Source organism: Bufo bufo, chromosome 1, assembly GCF_905171765.1.
Source record: "Bufo bufo chromosome 1, aBufBuf1.1, whole genome shotgun sequence".
Lineage (NCBI taxonomy): Eukaryota > Metazoa > Chordata > Amphibia > Anura > Bufonidae > Bufo > Bufo bufo.
Genome location: NC_053389.1, coordinates 6,565,028 through 6,580,192, shown reverse-complemented (window position 1 = coordinate 6,580,192; position 15,165 = coordinate 6,565,028). Strand labels below are relative to the sequence as shown.

The 15,165-nt window shown below is 50.9% G+C and overlaps 1 protein-coding gene across 1 annotated transcript in view; it reads right to left on the bottom strand.

Moving 5' to 3' along the window:
• Nucleotides 1-15,151, bottom strand: part of LOC120990995 — a 44,504-nt gene extending 29,353 nt beyond the window's left edge. Inside the window, exons 1-2 of the mRNA XM_040419889.1 lie at nucleotides 14,989-15,151; nucleotides 10-973 (exon numbers count right to left, since the gene is read on the bottom strand). Coding sequence (XP_040275823.1) covers nucleotides 10-970 — 961 coding nt within the window. The 5' untranslated portion in view covers nucleotides 971-973; nucleotides 14,989-15,151. The remainder of the gene's footprint in view (nucleotides 1-9; nucleotides 974-14,988) is intronic.
• Nucleotides 15,152-15,165: the final 14 nt, after the last annotated feature.

Here is a 15,165-nt window from a genome sequence, read left to right as displayed (position 1 = left end):
TGACCTTACCTATCTGGCTGCACTCAGGCTTTCTCTGCTCTGGCACCGCAGGTGGAGTAGACTTCGGTTCACGTAGTTTCCTCACTTTCTCCAGTATAGCTCGTCGGATCTCGCTCGTCAGGTTGCGGCCAGGGAATAGCGAGTGTGCGTTCAGCATGTTGACGATGATCTCGGCTGCCTCCGGGATGGGCGAGGATTTATTTCGGCAAGGAGACGTTCTGGTTCCACTACCTGGATTGGCGCGCTCATCACTCTGAGGGCGAGGCGGGCGCTCATCACTCTGAGGGCGAGGCGGGCGCTCATCACTCTGAAGGCGAGGCGGACGCTCATCACTCTGAGGGCGAGGCGGGCGCTCATCACTCTGAGGACGAGGCGGGCGCTCATCGCTCTGAGGGCGAGGCGGGCGCTCATCTGCTGCTTCTTTCTCCTCAGTCTGTTGGTTGCACGCGGCAGGCTCAGATATAAGGGCTGCGTCTTCCGGTGAACACTCCTGCTCAGGGGAACTTACATTCTTCGATTCTGGTGTTGGAATAAGGCCAATTCGGAGGCTCCCCTGATTTTGTGGGGTCTTTCTGACTGATGTGCAGGGGTCAGCGCCAGTAAGTGATGGATCCAGCTCCACCACCTGCTCCATGAGCCTCCCAATGTCCACAGATTTGACCTCTCGATTGAAGATCCCCTGGTGCTGGGTGAGGCGGTGGTCGGTGATGAACACCTGCTGCGAGTTCATCCCTGTCCTCCCGACCGCGCTGCTCCTCTGCAGGAATCCTCGGGGGAGGGTCTTCTTCCTGAAGGTTTCAATGTGGGACTTGAACTTTGCACTGTCAAGTTCTTTCTTGGTTTTCCGCCTCTTGACTTTTGTAGCTTTTCTTGTGTCGCCCTTGAAAGGGAAACCTCTGGAGTCTGGAGCAGCAGAACCGGTGACCGGGCCCGACCCAGAATCATTATGACTGGGGTGGTCTTGAGACATCACCTGTGACAGAGGAAACATCCGGATGAGTATGGGCCCATGTCTACATTACTGACACGTAGAGCCGTATATACAGGAACGTGACACGTAGAGCCGTATATACAGGAACGTGACACGTAGAGCCGTATATACAGGAACGTGACACGTAGAGCCGTATATACAGGAACGTGACACGTAGAGCAATATATACAGGAACGTGACACGTAGAGCAGTATATACAGGAACGTGACACGTAGAGCAATATATACAGGAACATGACACGTAGAGCCGTATATACAGGAAGGTGACACGTAGAGCCGTATATACAAGAACATGACACGTAGAGCAGTATATACAGGAACGTGACACGTAGAGCCGTATATACAGGAACGTGACACGTAGAGCAGTATATACAGGAACGTGACACGTAGAGCAGTATATACAGGAACGTGACACGTAGAGCCGTATATACAGGAACGTGACACGTAGAGCCGTATATACAGGAACGTGACACGTAGAGCCGTATATACAGGAACGTGACACGTAGAGCCGTATATACAAGAACATGACACGTAGAGCCGTATATACAGGAACGTGACACCTAGAGCCGTATAAACAGGAACGTGACACCTAGAGCCGTATATACAGGAACGTGACACGTAGAGCAGTATATACAGGAACGTGACACGTAGAGCCGTATATACAGGAACGTGACACGTAGAGCCGTATATACAGGAACGTGACACGTAGAGCCGTATATACAGGAACGTGACACGTAGAGCCGTATATACAGGAACGTGACACGTAGAGCCGTATATACAGGAACGTGACACCTAGAGCCGTAAATACAGGAACGTGACACGTAGAGCAGTATATACAGGAACGTGACACGTAGAGCAGTATATACAGGAACGTGACACGTAGAGCAGTATATACAGGAACGTGACACGTAGAGCCGTATATACAGGAACGTGACACGTAGAGCAGTATATACAGGAACGTGACACGTAGAGCAGTATATACAGGAACGTGACACGTAGAGCAGTATATACAGGAACGTGACACGTAGAGCCGTATATACAGGAACGTGACACGTAGAGCCGTATATACAGGAACGTGACACGTAGAGCAGTATATACAGGAACGTGACACGTAGAGCAGTATATACAGGAACGTGACACGTAGAGCCGTACATACAGGAACGTGACACGTAGAGCAGTAAATACAGGAACGTGACACCTAGAGCAGTATATACAGGAACGTGACACGTAGAACAGTATATACAGGAACATGACACGTAGAGCCGGATATACAGGAACGTGACACGTAGAGCCGTATATACAGGAACGTGACACGTAGAGCAGTAAATACAGGAACGTGACACGTAGAGCCGTATATACAGGAACGTGACACGTAGAGCCGTATATACAGGAACGTGACACGTAGAGCAGTATATACAGGAACGTGACACGTAGAGCCGTATATACAGGAACGTGACACGTAGAGCCGTATATACAGGAACGTGACACGTAGAGCCGTATATACAGGAACGTGACACGTAGAGCAGTATATACAGGAACGTGACACGTAGAGCCGTATATACAGGAACGTGACACGTAGAGCAGTATATACAGGAACGTGACACGTAGAGCAGTATATACAGGAACGTGACACGTAGAGCAGTATATACAGGAACGTGACACGTAGAGCAGTATATACAGAAAGGTGACACGTAGAGCCGTATATACAGGAACGTGACACGTAGAGCAGTATATACAGGAACGTGACACGTAGAGCAGTATATACAGGAACGTGACACGTAGAGCCGTATATACAGGAACGTGACACGTAGAGCCGTATATACAGGAACGTGACACGTAGAGCAGTATATACAGAAAGGTGACACGTAGAGCAGTATATACAGGAAGGTGACACGTAGAGCAGTATATACAGGAACGTGACACGTAGAGCAGTATATACAGGAACGTGACACGTAGAGCCGTATATACAGGAACGTGACACGTAGAGCCGTATATACAGGAAGGTGACACATAGAGCAGTATATACAGGAACGTGACACGTAGAGCAGTAAATACAGGAACGTGACACGTAGAGCCGTATATACAGGAACGTGACACGTAGAGCAGTATATACAGGAACGTGACACGTAGAGCCGTATATACAGGAACGTGACACGTAGAGCCGTATATACAGGAACGTGACACGTAGAGCCGTATATACAGGAACGTGACACATAGAGCAGTATATACAGGAACGTGACACGTAGAGCAGTATATACAGGAAGGTGACACGTAGAGCAGTATATACAGGAACGTGACAGGTAGAGCCGTATATACAGGAACGTGACACGTAGAGCCGTATATACAGGAACATGACACGTAGAGCCGGATATACAGGAACGTGACACGTAGAGCAGTATATACAGGAACGTGACACCTAGAGCAGTATATACAGGAACGTGACACGTAGAGCCGTATATACAGGAACGTGACACGTAGAGCAGTAAATACAGGAACGTGACACCTAGAGCAGTATATACAGGAACGTGACACGTAGAACAGTATATACAGGAACATGACACGTAGAGCCGGATATACAGGAACGTGACACGTAGAGCAGTATATACAGGAACGTGGCACGTAGAGCCGTATATACAGGAAGGTGACACGTAGAGCAGTATATACAGGAACGTGACACGTAGAGCCGTATATACAGGAACGTGACACGTAGAGCAGTATATACAGGAACGTGACACGTAGAGCAGTATATACAGGAACGTGACACGTAGAGCCGTATATACAGGAACGTGACACGTAGAGCAGTAAATACAGGAACGTGACACCTAGAGCAGTATATACAGGAACGTGACACGTAGAGCCGGATATACAGGAACATGACACGTAGAGCCGGATATACAGGAACGTGACACGTAGAGCCGTATATACAGGAACGTGACACGTAGAGCAGTAAATACAGGAACGTGACACGTAGAGCCGTATATACAGGAACGTGACACGTAGAGCCGTATATACAGGAACGTGACACGTAGAGCAGTATATACAGGAACGTGACACGTAGAGCCGTATATACAGGAACGTGACACGTAGAGCAGTATATACAGAAACGTGACACGTAGAGCCGTATATACAGGAACGTGACACGTAGAGCCGTATATACAGGAACGTGACACGTAGAGCAGTATATACAGGAACGTGACACGTAGAGCCGTATATACAGGAACGTGACACGTAGAGCAGTATATACAGGAACGTGACACGTAGAGCAGTATATACAGGAACGTGACACGTAGAGCAGTATATACAGGAACGTGACACGTAGAGCAGTATATACAGAAAGGTGACACGTAGAGCCGTATATACAGGAACGTGACACGTAGAGCAGTATATACAGGAACGTGACACGTAGAGCAGTATATACAGAAAGGTGACACGTAGAGCCGTATATACAGGAACGTGACACGTAGAGCCGTATATACAGGAAGGTGACACGTAGAGCAGTATATACAGGAACGTGACACGTAGAGCCGTATATACAGGAACGTGACACGTAGAGCAGTATATACAGAAAGGTGACACGTAGAGCAGTATATACAGGAAGGTGACACGTAGAGCAGTATATACAGGAACGTGACACGTAGAGCCGTATATACAGGAACGTGACACGTAGAGCAGTAAATACAGGAACGTGACACGTAGAGCCGTATATACAGGAACGTGACACGTAGAGCAGTATATACAGGAACGTGACACGTAGAGCCGTATATACAGGAACGTGACACGTAGAGCAGTATATACAGAAAGGTGACACGTAGAGCAGTATATACAGGAAGGTGACACGTAGAGCAGTATATACAGGAACGTGACACGTAGAGCCGTATATACAGGAACGTGACACGTAGAGCAGTAAATACAGGAACGTGACACGTAGAGCCGTATATACAGGAACGTGACACGTAGAGCAGTATATACAGGAACGTGACACGTAGAGCCGTATATACAGGAACGTGACAGGTAGAGCCGTATATACAGGAACGTGACACGTAGAGCCGTTTATACAGGAACGTGACACGTAGAGCAGTATATACAGGAACGTGACACGTAGAGCAGTATATACAGGAAGGTGACACGTAGAGCCATATATACAGGAACGTGACACGTAGAGCCGTATATACAGGAACGTGACACCTAGAGCCGTATATACAGGAACGTGACACGTAAAGCCGTATATACAGGAACGTGACACGTAGAGCCGTATATACAGGAACGTGACACGTAGAGCCGTATTTACAGGAACGTGACACGTAGAGCCGTATATACAGGAACGTGACACGTAGAACAGTATATACAGGAACGTGACACGTAGAGCAGTATATACAGGAACGTGACACGTAGAGCCGTATATACAGGAACGTGACACGTAGAGCCGTATATACAGGAACGTGACACGTAGAGCCGTATATACAGGAACGTGACACGTAGAGCCGTATATACAGGAACGTGACACGTAGAGCAGTATATACAGGAACGTGACACGTAGAGCCATATATACAGGAACGTGACACGTAGAGCAGTATATACAGGAACGTGACACGTAGAGCAGTATATACAGGAACGTGACACGTAGAGCAGTATATACAGGAACGTGACATGTAGAGCCGGATATACAGGAACGTGACACGTAGAGCAGTATATACAGGAACGTGACACGTAGAGCAATATATACAGGAACGTGACACGTAGAGCCGTATATACAGGAACGTGACACGTAGAGCCGTATATACAGGAAGGTGACACGTAGAGCAGTATATACAGGAACGTGACACGTAGAGCCGTATATACAGGAACGTGACACGTAGAGCAGTATATACAGAAAGGTGACACGTAGAGCAGTATATACAGGAAGGTGACACGTAGAGCAGTATATACAGGAACGTGACACGTAGAGCAGTATATACAGGAACGTGACACGTAGAGCCGTATATACAGGAACGTGACACATAGAGCAGTAAATACAGGAACGTGACACGTAGAGCCGTATATACAGGAACGTGACACGTAGAGCAGTATATACAGGAACGTGACACGTAGAGCCGTATATACAGGAACGTGACAGGTAGAGCCGTATATACAGGAACGTGACACGTAGAGCCGTATATACAGGAACGTGACACATAGAGCAGTATATACAGGAACGTGACACGTAGAGCAGTATATACAGGAAGGTGACACGTAGAGCCATATATACAGGAACGTGACACGTAGAGCCGTATATACAGGAACGTGACACCTAGAGCCGTATATACAGGAACGTGACACGTAGAGCCGTATATACAGGAACGTGACACGTAAAGCCGTATATACAGGAACGTGACACGTAGAGCCGTATATACAGGAACGTGACACGTAGAGCCGTATATACAGGAACGTGACACGTAGAGCCGTATATACAGGAACGTGACACGTAGAACAGTATATACAGGAACGTGACACGTAGAGCAGTATATACAGGAACGTGACACGTAGAGCCGTATATACAGGAACGTGACACGTAGAGCCGTATATACAGGAACGTGACACGTAGAGCCGTATATACAGGAACGTGACACGTAGAGCAGTATATACAGGAACGTGACACGTAGAGCCGTATATACAGGAACGTGACACGTAGAGCAGTATATACAGGAACGTGACACGTAGAGCCGTATATACAGGAACGTGACACGTAGAGCCGTATATACAGGAACGTGACACGTAGAGCAGTATATACAGGAACGTGACATGTAGAGCCGGATATACAGGAACGTGACACGTAGAGCAGTATATACAGGAACGTGACACGTAGAGACGTATATACAGGAACGTGACACGTAGAGCCGTATATACAGGAACGTGACACGTAGAACAGTATATACAGGAACGTGACACGTAGAGCCGTATATACAGGAACGTGACACGTAGAGCAGTATATACAGGAACGTGACACGTATAGCCGTATATACAGGAACGTGACACGTAGAGCCGTATATACAGGAACGTGACACGTAGAGCAGTATATACAGGAACGTGACACGTAGAGCAGTATATACAGGAACGTGACACGTAGAGCAGTATATACAGGAACGTGACACGTAGAGCCGGATATACAGGAACGTGACACGTAGAGCAGTATATACAGGAACGTGACACGTAGAGACGTATATACAGGAACGTGACACGTAGAACAGTATATACAGGAACGTGATACGTAGAGCCGTATATACAGGAACGTGACACGTAGAGCAGTATATACAGGAACGTGACACGTAGAGCAGTATATACAGGAACGTGACACGTAGAGCCGTATATACAGGAACGTGGCACGTAGAGCCGTATATACAGGAACGTGACACGTAGAGCAGTATATACAGGAACGTGACACAGAGAGCAGTATATACAGGAACGTGACACGTAGAGCCGTATATACAGGAACGTGGCACGTAGAGCCGTATATACAGGAAGGTGACACGTAGAACAGTATATACAGGAACATGACACGTAGAGCCGTATATACAGGAACGTGACACGTAGAGCAGTATATACAGGAACGTGACACGTAGAGCCGGATATACAGGAACGTGACACGTAGAGCCGTATATACAGGAACGTGACACGTAGAGCAGTATATACAGGAAGGTGACACGTAGAGCCGTATATACAGGAACGTGACACGTAGAGCCGTATATACAGGAACGTGACACGTAGAGCAGTATATACAGGAACGTGACACGTAGAGCCGTATATACAGGAACGTGACACGTAGAGCATTATATACAGGAACATGACACGTAGAGCAGTATATACAGGAACGTGACACGTAGAACCGTATATACAGGAACGTGACACGTAGAGACGTATATACAAGAACGTGACACGTAGAGCAGTATATACAGGAACGTGCCACGTAGAGCCGTATATACAGGAACGTGACACGTAGAGCAGTATATACAGGAACGTGACAGGTAGAGCAGTATATACAGGAACGTGACACGTAGAGCAGTATATACAGGAACGTGACATGTAGAGCAGTATATACAGGAACGTGACACGTAGAGCCGTATATACAGGAACGTGACACGTAGAGCAGTATATACAGGAAGGTGACACGTAGAGCCGTATATACAGGAACGTGACACGTAGAGCAGTATATACAGGAACGTGACACGTAGAGCCGTATATACAGGAACGTGACACGTAGAGCAGTATATACAGGAACGTGACACGTAGAGCCGTATATACAGGAAGGTGACACGTAGAGCCGTATATACAGGAACGTGACACGTAGAGCCGTATATACAGGAACGTGACACGTAGAGCAGTATATACAGGAACGTGACACGTAGAGCCGTATATACAGGAAGGTGACACGTAGAGCAGTATATACAGGAACGTGACACGTAGAGCAGTATTTACAGGAACGTGACACGTAGAGCAGTATATACAGGAACGTGACACGTAGAGCAGTATATACAGGAACGTGACACGTAGAGCAGTATATACAGGAACGTGACACGTAGAGCAGTATATACAGGAACGTGACACGTAGAGCCGTATATACAGGAACGTGACACGTAGAGCAGTATATACAGGAACGTGACACGTAGAGCAGTATATACAGGAACGTGACACGTAGAGCAGTATATACAGGAACGTGACACGTAGAGCAGTATATACAGGAACGTGACACGTAGAGCCGTATATACAGGAAGGTGACACGTAGAGCAGTATATACAGAAACGTGACACGTAGAGCCGTATATACAGGAAGGTGACACGTAGAGCCGTATATACAGGAACGTGACACGTAGAGCAGTATATACAGGAACGTGACACGTAGAGCCGTATATACAGGAACGTGACACGTAGAGCCGTATATACAGGAACGTGACACGTAGAGCCGTATATACAGGAACGTGACACGTAGAGCAGTATATACAGGAACGTGACACGTAGAGCAGTATATACAGGAACGTGACACGTAGAGCCGTATATACAGGAAGGTGACACGTAGAGCAGTATATACAGAAACGTGACACGTAGAGCCGTATATACAGGAACGTGACACGTAGAGCCGTATATACAGGAACGTGACACGTAGAGCAGTATATACAGGAACGTGACACGTAGAGCCGTATATACAGGAACGTGACACGTAGAGCCGTATATACAGGAACGTGACACGTAGAGCCGTATATACAGGAACGTGACACGTAGAGCAGTATATACAGGAACGTGACACGTAGAGCAGTAAATACAGGAACGTGACACGTAGAGCCGTATATACAGGAACGTGACACGTAGAGCAGTATATACAGGAACGTGACACGTAGATCAGTATATACAGGAACGTGACACGTAGAGCCGTATATACAGGAACGTGACACGTAGAGCCGTATATACAGGAACGTGACACGTAGAGCAGTATATACAGAAAGTTGACACGTAGAGCAGTATATACAGGAACGTGACACGTAGAGCAGTATATACAGGAACGTGACACGTAGAGCCGTATATACAGGAACGTGACACGTAGAGCAGTATATACAGGAACGTGACACGTAGAGCCGTATATACAGGAACGTGACACGTAGAGCAGTATATACAGGAACGTGACACGTAGAGCCGTATATACAGGAACGTGACACGTAGAGCAGTAAATACAGGAACGTGACACGTAGAGCAGTATATACAGGAACGTGACACGTAGAGCAGTATATACAGGAACGTGACACGTAGAGCCGTATATACAGGAACGTGACACGTAGAGCAGTATATACAGGAACGTGACACGTAGAGCAGTATATACAGGAACGTGAACGTAGAGCCGTATATACAGGAACGTGACACGTAGAGCAGTATATACAGGAACGTGACACGTAGAGCAGTATATACAGAAAGGTGACACGTAGAGCAGTATATACAGGAAGGTGACACGTAGAGCAGTATATACAGGAACGTGACACGTAGAGCAGTATATACAGGAACGTGACACGTAGAGCCGTATATACAGGAACGTGACACGTAGAGCAGTAAATACAGGAACGTGACACGTAGAGCCGTATATACAGGAACGTGACACGTAGAGCAGTATATACAGGAACGTGACACGTAGAGCCGTATATACAGGAACGTGACACCTAGAGCCGTATATACAGGAACGTGACACGTAGAGCAGTATATACAGGAACGTGACACGTAGAGCCGTATATACAGGAACGTGACACGTAGAGCCGTATATACAGGAACGTGACACGTAAAGCCGTATATACAGGAACGTGACACCTAGAGCCGTATATACAGGAACGTGACACGTAGAGCAGTAAATACAGGAACGTGACACGTAGAGCAGTATATACAGGAACGTGACACGTAAAGCCGTATATACAGGAACGTGACACGTAGAGCCGTATATACAGGAACGTGACACGTAGAGCCGTATATACAGGAACGTGACACATAGAGCCGTATATACAGGAACGTGACACGTAGAGCAGTATATACAGGAACGTGACACGTAGAGCCGTATATACAGGAACGTGACACGTAGAGCAGTATATACAGGAACGTGACACGTAGAGCCGTATATACAGGAACGTGACACGTAGAGCAGTATATACAGGAACGTGACACGTAGAGCAGTATATACAGGAACGTGACACGTAGAGACGTATATACAGGAACGTGACACATAGAGCCGTATATACAGGAACGTGACACATAGAGCCGTATATACAGGAACGTGACACGTAGAGCAGTATATACAGGAACGTGACACGTAGAGCCGTATATACAGGAACGTGACACGTAGAGCCGTATATACAGGAACGTGACACATAGAGCCGTATATACAGGAACGTGACACGTAGAGCAGTATATACAGGAACGTGACACGTAGAGCCGTATATACAGGAACGTGACACGTAGAGCAGTATATACAGGAACGTGACACGTAGAGCCGTATATACAGGAACGTGACACGTAGAGCAGTATATACAGGAACGTGACACATAGAGCAGTATATACAGGAACGTGACACGTAGAGCAGTATATACAGGAACGTGACACATAGAGCCGTATATACAGGAACGTGACACATAGAGCCGTATATACAGGAACGTGACACGTAGAGCAGTATATACAGGAACGTGACACGTAGAGACGTATATACAGGAACGTGACACGTAGAGCCGTATATACAGGAACGTGACACGTAGAGCCGTATATACAGGAACGTGACACATAGAGCCGTATATTGCGGCCATACTTTTATCAAACCTCCCAAGTAGGGCTAGAACGATTGTCCGAATTAATCGAGTAAGGGCTCATGCACACGAACGTGTCTGTTCCGTTTTTTTTGTGGACCATATGTGGAACCATTCATTTCAATGAGTCCTCAAAAGAATAGAACATGTCCTATTAGTGTCCGCATTACGGAGAAGGATAGCACTGTTCTATTAGGGGCCGGCTGTTCCGGATTGCAAAATACATACGGTCGTGGCATGAGCCCTAACTCTACACAAAAAAATCCTCAATGAGAATTTTTTGCATCGAGGATTTGTTTGCGCCATGCGGCCATGAAGTGTGAGTGAAGCACTTGCTATTACTCGCGCTCCGTGGTCACCCGCCGGCCGGCACCGGGCTGCTCCTGACTTACACATCAGGACGCACTGTGGCCTGTCGCTGACGGAAGAGCCCAGGAGTGTCGGCGGCGCCCCTACAGGACAGTAAGTGTTTTAGTTCATTGATGCTGGGGACAGATGGCTAGGAGGGGGAGTGGGGGGGCAGCTGGTGGCACTGGGAGGAGCTGGTGGCACTGGGAGGAGCTGGTGGAAATGGGGGGAGCTGGTGGCACGGGGGGGAGCTGGTGGCACTGGGGGGAGCTGATGGCACTAGGGGGAGCTGATGGCACTGGGGGGAGCTGATGGCACTGGGGGGAGCTGGTGGCACTGGGGGGAGCTGGTGGCACTGGGGGAGCTGTTGGCACTGGGGGGAGCTGGTGGCACTGGGGGGAGCTGATGGCACTAGGGGGAGCTGATGGCACTGGGGGGAGCTGGTGGCACTGGGGGGAGCTGTTGGCACTGGGGGGAGCTGATGGCACTGGGGGGAGCTGGTGGCACTGGGGGGAGCTGGTGGAAATGGGGGGAGCCGGTGGCACTGGGGGGAGCCGATGGCACTGGGGGGAGCTGGTGGCACTGGGGGGAGCTGATGGCACTGGGGGGAGCTGATAGCACTGAAGGAGCTGATGGCACTGGGGAGGAGCTGATGGCACTGGGGGGAGCTGATAGCACGGGAGGAGCTGATGGCACTGAGGGCAGCTGGTGGCACAGAGGGGAGCTGATGGCACTGGGGAGAGCTGGTGGCACTGGGGGGAGCTGATGGCACTGGGGGGAGCTGATGACACGGAGGGAGCTGATAGCTGATGGCTCTGGGGGAACTGATGGCACTGAGGGGGGCTGGTGGTATTGGGGAGAGCTGATGGCACGGGAGGAGCTGATGGCTCTAGGGGGAGCTGATGGGACTGGGGGGAGCTGGTGGTATTGGGGGGAGCTGATAGCACGGGAGGAGCTGATGGCACTGGGGGGAGCTGATAGCACGGGAGGAGCTGGTGGCACTGGGGGGAGCTGATGGCACGGGGGGGGGGAGGTGGCACTGGGGGGAGCTGATGGCACTAGGGGGAGCTGATGGCACTGGGGGGAGCTGGTGGCACTGGGGGGAGCTTTTGGCACTGGGGGGAGCTGGTGGCACTGGGGGGAGCTGTTGGCACTGGGGGGAGCTGATGGCACTGGGGGGAGCTGGTGGCACTGGGGGGAGCTGGTGGCACTGGGGGGAGCTGGTGGCACTGGGGGGAGCTGTTGGCACTGGGGGGAGCTGGTGGCACTGGGGGGAGCTGATGGCACTGGGGGGAGCTGGTGGCACTGGGGGGAGCTGGTGGAAATGGGGGGAGCCGGTGGCACTGGGGGGAGCTGATAGCACTGGAGGAGCTGATGGCACTGGGGAGGAGCTGATGGCACTGGTGGCACAGAGGGGAGCTGATGGCACTGGGGGGAGCTGGTGGCACAGAGGGGAGCTGATGGCACTGGGGGGAGCTGATAGCACGGGAGGAGCTGATGGCACTGGGGGCAGCTGGTGGCACTGGGGGGAGCTGGCACTGGCACGAGCTGGCGGCACTGGGGAGAGCTGGTGGTATTGGGGAGGAGCTGATGGATCTGGGGGGAGCTGATGGCACTGGGAGGAGCTGGTGGCACTGGGGGGAGCTGATAGCATGGGAGGAGCTGGTGGCACTGGGGGGAGCTGGTGGCACTGGGGGGAGCTGATGGCACTGGTGGGAGCTGATGGCACTAGGGGGAGCTGATGGCACTGGGGGGAGCTGATAGCATGGGAGGAGCTGGTGGCACTGGGGGGAGCTGGTGGCACTGGGGGGAGCTGATGGCACTGGTGGGAGCTGATGGCACGGGGGGGAGCTGATGGCACGGGAGGAGCTGATGGCACTAGGGGGAGCTGATGGCACTGGGGGGAGCTGGTGGCACTGGGAGGAGCTGGTGGCTCTGGGGGGAGCTGATAGCATGGGAGGAGCTGGTGGCACTGGGGGGAGCTGGTGGCACTGGGGGGAGCTGATGGCACTGGTGGGAGCTGATGGCACGGGAGGAGCTGATGGCACTAGGGGGAGCTGATGGCACTGGGGGGAGCTGGTGGCACTGGGAGGAGCTGGTGGCTCTGGGGGGAGCTGGTGGCACTGGGAGGAGCTGATGGCACTGGGGGCAGCTGGTGGCACTGGGAGGAGCTGGTGGCACTGGGGGGAGCTGATGGCACTGGGGGCAGCTGGTGGCACTGGGAGGAGCTGATGGCACTGGGAGGAGCTGGTGGTATTGGGGAGAGCTGGTGGCACTGGGAGGAGCTGATGGCACTGGGAGGAGCTGATGGCACTGGGGGGAGGGGGTGATTTTATAGAAAATGTTATTTTAAGTAGTTTTTTTCTCATTCCAGCGCCCGGTTCCTGCAGCGGTGCCCCCCGCGCCCTGTTTTCTATAGACTCTTATTCGCCGCCCGGTTCCTGCAGCGGTGCCCCCCGCGCCCCTGTTTTCTATAGACTCTTATTCGCCGCCCGGTTCCTGCAGCGGTGCCCCCCGCGCCCTGTTTTCTATAGACTCTTATTCGCCGCCCGGTTCCTGCAGCGGTGCCCCCCGCGCCCCTGTTTTCTATAGACTCTTATTCGCCGCCCGGTTCCTGCAGCGGTGCCCCCCGCGCCCCTGTTTTCTATAGACTCTTATTCGCCGCCCGGTTCCTGCAGCGGTGCCCCCCGCGCCCCTGTTTTCTATAGACTCTTATTCGCCGCCCGGTTCCTGCAGCGGTGCCCCCCGCGCCCCTGTTTTCTATAGACTCTTATTCGCCGCCCGGTTCCTGCAGCGGTGCCCCCCGCGCCCCTGTTTTCTATAGACTCTTATTCGCCGCCCGGTTCCTGCAGCGGTGCCCCCCGCGCCCCTGTTTTCTATAGACTCTTATTCGCCGCCCGGTTCCTGCAGCGGTGCCCCCCGCGCCCCTGTTTTCTATAGACTCTTATTCGCCGCCCGGTTCCTGCAGCGGTGCCCCCCGCGCCCTGTTTTCTATAGACTCTTATTCGCCGCCCGGTTCCTGCAGCGGTGCCCCCCGCGCCCCTGTTTTCTTTAGATTCTGGCCCAGAAGCTGCTCCTCCGGTTCCTTCTATTATTTCTTTATTATTATTGGATTTTAGACATTTCTATGTTCAGATACTTTTTGTATAAATATCCAGGGGAATGGACCAGAACTGTCCCTCTTTGGGGGATATACATGTGTGGCCCCCAGCACTAGGGGCCCGGGTGGAGTGCACGTCACATCGCTGCGGATTTTCATGAAGAGAGCGTCAGTCACACTGCGATAGTCTAGTGCAGCAGGTAACACACTGACATCCCCGCGTTATCCCTGCGGTACCGCAGCATTCTCATACCCTGCTCACGTATCGCGCTCCAGAAACAATATGGCGGCCGCGGCATGACTCCTCACTCGCTCACTCTACGCCTCAAACTGAAACTGGTATGGATTCCCCCCTGCAAGTACAACTTGGTATCGCCAAGCTCCCACCGATTAACCAGTGAGCATCGCCTATAGCTTAATCATTACACCT